The 4,509-nt window shown below is 53.4% G+C and overlaps 3 protein-coding genes across 3 annotated transcripts; all 3 read left to right on the top strand.

The window, feature by feature from the left end:
* The first annotated feature begins 744 nt into the window (after positions 1 to 744).
* Positions 745 to 1,372, top strand: LOC126767501 (eukaryotic translation initiation factor 5-like). The gene is given in 3 exon segments (XM_050484987.1): positions 745 to 1,149; positions 1,152 to 1,292; positions 1,295 to 1,372. Coding segments are annotated over 3 exon segments (624 nt in total).
* Positions 1,373 to 1,377: 5 nt separating this feature from the next.
* Positions 1,378 to 1,965, top strand: LOC126767500 (uncharacterized). Its single transcript, XM_050484986.1, has one exon. The coding sequence runs from the start codon at positions 1,378 to 1,380 to the stop codon at positions 1,963 to 1,965; it is 588 nt and encodes a 195-aa protein (XP_050340943.1).
* Positions 1,966 to 3,090: 1,125 nt separating this feature from the next.
* On the top strand, positions 3,091 to 4,086 carry LOC126767503 (DNA-directed RNA polymerase III subunit RPC1-like). Its single transcript, XM_050484988.1, has one exon. The coding sequence runs from the start codon at positions 3,091 to 3,093 to the stop codon at positions 4,084 to 4,086; it is 996 nt and encodes a 331-aa protein (XP_050340945.1).
* The last annotated feature ends 423 nt before the right edge of the window (positions 4,087 to 4,509 follow it).

The raw sequence follows: 4,509 nt of genomic DNA, 5'->3' as shown, positions 1-4,509 counted from the left end.
TCTTTTTTCCCACTCTCTTCTCTCTGATACATTATTTGTGGAAGAGAGAGAGAGAAGGCGGCGAGGAGGAGAATGGGAGCGCCGCCAAGTAACGTTGGTCTCAACCGTTCTTTTTTATGTATGTAATGTACCGAAAGGAAAAGGGAAGGAGAAGGGAGGAGAGAGCAGTGAGAAAGGGGGTGGTCCTTTCTACTTGTTGAACCGCTTTCCGCCTCTTTTTTTTTTTTCCTCTTCTTTTTTTCTTTTCCTTTTTCCACAAAACAAAAAAAAATGGGAAAAAAGAAAAAAAATGCACCGCAAATCCCATGCCACCGACGACTGGTGGTGGGGCGGGTTAATTTGCCACACAGACACACCTCTGGCGGCTGAAGATTCTGCTCCACCTTCCGTGGTGCAACTGTGCTTTGTTCTGGTGTGATAATTCCTCACTTTACATGTTAACTTCTCTCTTCCTCTTTTTCTTTTTTTTTTTTTCTTTTGTGTGTATGTGTGTTTTCATATCTTGTCGTGCGTCAATCATCCGCACACACACAAATGCGAAAAGGTAAACAAACACAACGCTAAAAAAAAAAAAAACAAAAACAAAGTAAGCAAAAACTATTTTTTTTTTTTACACCTCGGTAACAGTAGCCACCGGTTTCCTTTTTTTCGGAACCTCCCCCCTCCTTCTCATCCCTCCCATACACACACAAACACACACACACACAACCTTTTTTTTCCCCTTTTCTCTCTTTTTTTCCAACCATGGCCGCTGTTATGATTCCCATTGACCCGGACAAGAAGGATGATGTCTACTACCGATACAAGATGCCGGCGCTGCAGTGCAAGGTGGAGAGCAGCGGCAATGGCGTGAAGACCGTCTTGCCGAACATTCACGAAGTCTGCGCCGCCATCAACCGCCCCGAGGATGTCCTCATGCGGTTCTTCCAGTTTGACCTTGGCGCGCAGACAACCATCTCGAAGAAGGATGACAAGTACCTGATCATGGGCTCCCGCCAGGAGGAGCAGATGCAGCAGTCCGTCTACTCCTTCATTAAAAAGTTCGTGCTCTGTGGGCAGTGCAAGAACCCCGAGACGGTTGTGCACTACGACGCTAAGAAGAAGTCCGTCACGAAGGTCTGCGGTGCCTGTGGCAAAGAAACGAAATGGACGAGGCCAATCGCGCGTACACCACGATGTACATGTACTACAAGGACCATCCAGAGGAGGCGACGGCAGGTAAGGGCACGGCGGAGGCGCGGAAAAGGAGCTGCTGCTGCACCGCGCCAACTGCTGCTGCTGCTGCCTCTGCGGGGAGAAAAAGGCGACGAAGACAGTCATCGCCGCTTCTGACCTGAAGGACGATCGCAAGGACCGGTCCAGGTGTTTGTAGAACACATGAAGAACGCAGAGAAGGCGAGCGCGGAGAAGGAGGGCGGTGCGGCTAGCTTCCACGTCTCGAAGCCGGAGATGGACCAACTGAAGGCCTACGTAGTGCGGATCATGTCCGAGTACAACATGAAGGAGGACCAAGGCGCGCGGCTGATCATTGGCGGCATCTTCACTCTCCACAGCACGCACGTGTTCACGGGCATCAAGGTCTACGCCCCCCTTCTGCGACACTTCTCCACGGTCACCGAACTCGTCTGCCAGCAGGAGACCTTTGACGAAAAGGCCCTCTCGGCGTTCCTGCAGCGCGAGGCAAAAATCCAGACACGGCTGCTGTTGGTCTGCTCCAACGCACTCGGCAATGGAGAGGCGCCGAAGGAGCGGATGGCGATCCTCTGCTTCCTTCTCTTCATCGAGGGCATCGTGAAGGACACGAGCCTCTTTGACTGTCTTGCGATGGAGCAGAAGCTCAGTTCCAAAGGCCCCGCCGTCACCGCACAGCTGCTGGAGGGCCTGAGGACCGTCACGGACTGGCTGCGCGTGAAGGACGACGAGGGAGCGGTGAAGGGTCAGGAGGAGGCGGTGATGGCCGCGTAACCTCCCCCGTTTTTTTTTTTTCTATTTGGTTTGCGAAACGATGAGCTTTTCCAAGGAAAGCGATGCAGTCGACTCTCCTCGTTGGTTTGCTTGTTCTTTTCTTTTTTTGTTGTTTGTTGTTGTTGGCGTTATTGTTGTTGTTTTTGTCAGGCCATTGACTGCGCGTTTTTGTGTGTATGTGCTCTCCGCGATGAAAAAAAAAAAGGAATTCCTTCACCTGTTCCCTCTTTTTTTTTTCGTTCTCTTTTTTCTCTTTGGCCCAAGTCTCTTTGTTCCTGTTTTTTTTTTTCACTTGTCTCTTCTTTCCCCCCTCCTCATCCCTCTCTGTCTGTCTTTGTTTTTTTTTTTTTTTTTATATATCTATTACGACCTCTTCTATTATTTAATGCTAAACCGTTAACTTCAACCACCTCCAAGTCAAAATGCAACAACACCACAAGAGACAGCAAAGGCACCGATCTGCCTGTTTTTGAAGGGAAAGAAGAAAAAAAAAGAGTGCACACTCCTCTCTTTCTCTCTCTTTCCCTTCCTCCCCTTTCCGCCCGCACAGAGCTCCGCTGCAACAGCGGGGCAAAGAGGGAGGAGGAGGGGATACGATGGAAAAGCAAGAGTGAGGTGTGTATGTGTGTACACACATGCATCTGTGAATGGAGAAGAGAAAAGGAGAGGAGAGTGAAGCTAAAGAAGCGAATGCATCTCCTTCTTGTCCTTCAAGTGGTTCTCCATGCGTTCTCTCTTAGCCAGACATCCTCCAAACAATTTGGTACAATGATCATTCTCTTCCTCCTTTTTTGTCTTTCTCTCTGCTTCTACTGTCCACTCTTTATTCTTTCGTTCTTTTTTTTTTCGCCTGTTCTATTTTTTGCTTTTTTTTTTACTTCCCCTGCGTAGTGCTGATACTTTGTCCTCATCCTCCTCCCTCTTAGCCCATTTGGTAATTGATTAAGACGTACATAATACCTATCTTTTTGTTGTGATTGTCATTTCTACCTCTTCTGTTGATTCGCAGGCGACTTACTGTAGCTGTCTGCTGGCCATCTGTCTTTTTTTTCTTGTTCTTTCTTTCTCTTCCTCCTTCCTTATTTGCCGCCTTCCCTTCTGTTTTTTTTTTCCCCCTCCTCCGTCATGTCCGCTGGGGCCACGACCGCCGCGCGCGACGCAGCGCCGGCGGCTGACTCGCAGAATGGACACAGCGGCGGTGGCAAACTCAACCACAAGTCCCGCAACGGTCCCCACCTGAAAGACGACACGACAAAGCACCGCTACCAACTCCCCGCCCGCTTCGTCGAGAAAAGCTCGCAGTACCCCGTCAGCATCACGGCGGTGCACTACGGCCTCCTCAACGCCGATGACATCCACCGCATGTCGGAGCTGAGCTGCCGCCGAGTCATCAACAACAGCCAGAAGAACTACGGTGTCAACGACCCGCACCTTGGGGTCTGCGATCGCGGCGCTGTCTGTGCCACCTGCGGGCTTAAAAGCCTGGACTGTGTAGGGCACATTGGCCACGTGGACCTGGAGGCGCCCGTCTTCCACGTTGGTTTCTTCTCTATCACGCTCCGTATCTTGCGGACGGTGTGCAAGCACTGCGCGCGGGTGTTACTCACCGCGGAGGAAAAGGAATCGTACAGCCGAAAGCTGCGCCGCGGCCCCACCGGTGCTCTCGCCATCGAGCCGCAGCAGCACATGGCGATCATCAAGCAGATCCAGGAGGACGCCTACAAGACGCGTATCTGCATGTACTGCGGGGCGGTGAATGGAGTGGTTCGACGCGTGCGACCGATGCGCTTAGTCCACGAAAAGTACAAGGTTGGGCTGCGGCGCGGCGAGGAGCGCAGCGAGGAAGTGGACGGGTCGGTGGAAAAGGAGCTGGCATCGGCCATGGCGCACAACGGCGAGCTGCAGGACCACCTCGAGCACGTGCACGAAATTCTTGACCCCGTCCGCGTGCGCAACCTCTTTCTTGCAATCCCCAAAGAGGAGTATCACCTGTTGGGTATGCCGGGGAGCGCGGAGGCCGGCATCCACAGCCTCGAGGCCGTCTTGCACGGCAGCAGTGGCAAGAGGCCGGCGGCGGCAACGGCCTCCAGACAGGGACTGCCAACGGCAGCAACAGCGTGAACGGCGGTCACACCTTGCACGGCGACCACGGGAATCTACTGGAGAAGGTCACAAGCCCAGTGGACCTGCTGGTCTCCACGCTTGTCGTTCCCCCGGTGTGCGTGCGGCCCCGCGGCGTGACGGCGATGGCCGGCGGCCCACAGGTCCGCGAGGACGACCTCACGACGCTTTATAATGAAATCATTGTCACGTCCGACGCGATGAAGGACGGCACGAACGATGTGGCCAAGTACGTGGAGAATTGGGAGACACTGCAGGCGCGGGTGGTACGACTGCAGGACTCGGCCATGCCAGGGTACCCCGCCCACCAGCGGACGGCCGAGGTGAAGGCTTTTCTCAGCGCCTGAAGGGAAAACACGGGCGGTTCCGCGGCAACCTCAGTGGCAAGCGCGTCGACTTCTCCGGCCGCTCCGTCATCTCCCG

This window comes from Bactrocera neohumeralis, unplaced genomic scaffold, assembly GCF_024586455.1.
Source record: "Bactrocera neohumeralis isolate Rockhampton unplaced genomic scaffold, APGP_CSIRO_Bneo_wtdbg2-racon-allhic-juicebox.fasta_v2 ctg7220, whole genome shotgun sequence".
NCBI lineage: Eukaryota > Metazoa > Arthropoda > Insecta > Diptera > Tephritidae > Bactrocera > Bactrocera neohumeralis.
This window is presented reverse-complemented; position numbering and strand designations above follow the sequence as displayed.

Bases quoted from the DNA above. Each gene is read 5' to 3' on its own strand.
- LOC126767500 (XM_050484986.1), top strand. From the start codon at position 1,378: ATGAAGAACGCAGAGAAGGCGAGCGCGGAGAAGGAGGGCGGTGCGGCT.
- LOC126767503 (XM_050484988.1), top strand. From the start codon at position 3,091: ATGTCCGCTGGGGCCACGACCGCCGCGCGCGACGCAGCGCCGGCGGCT.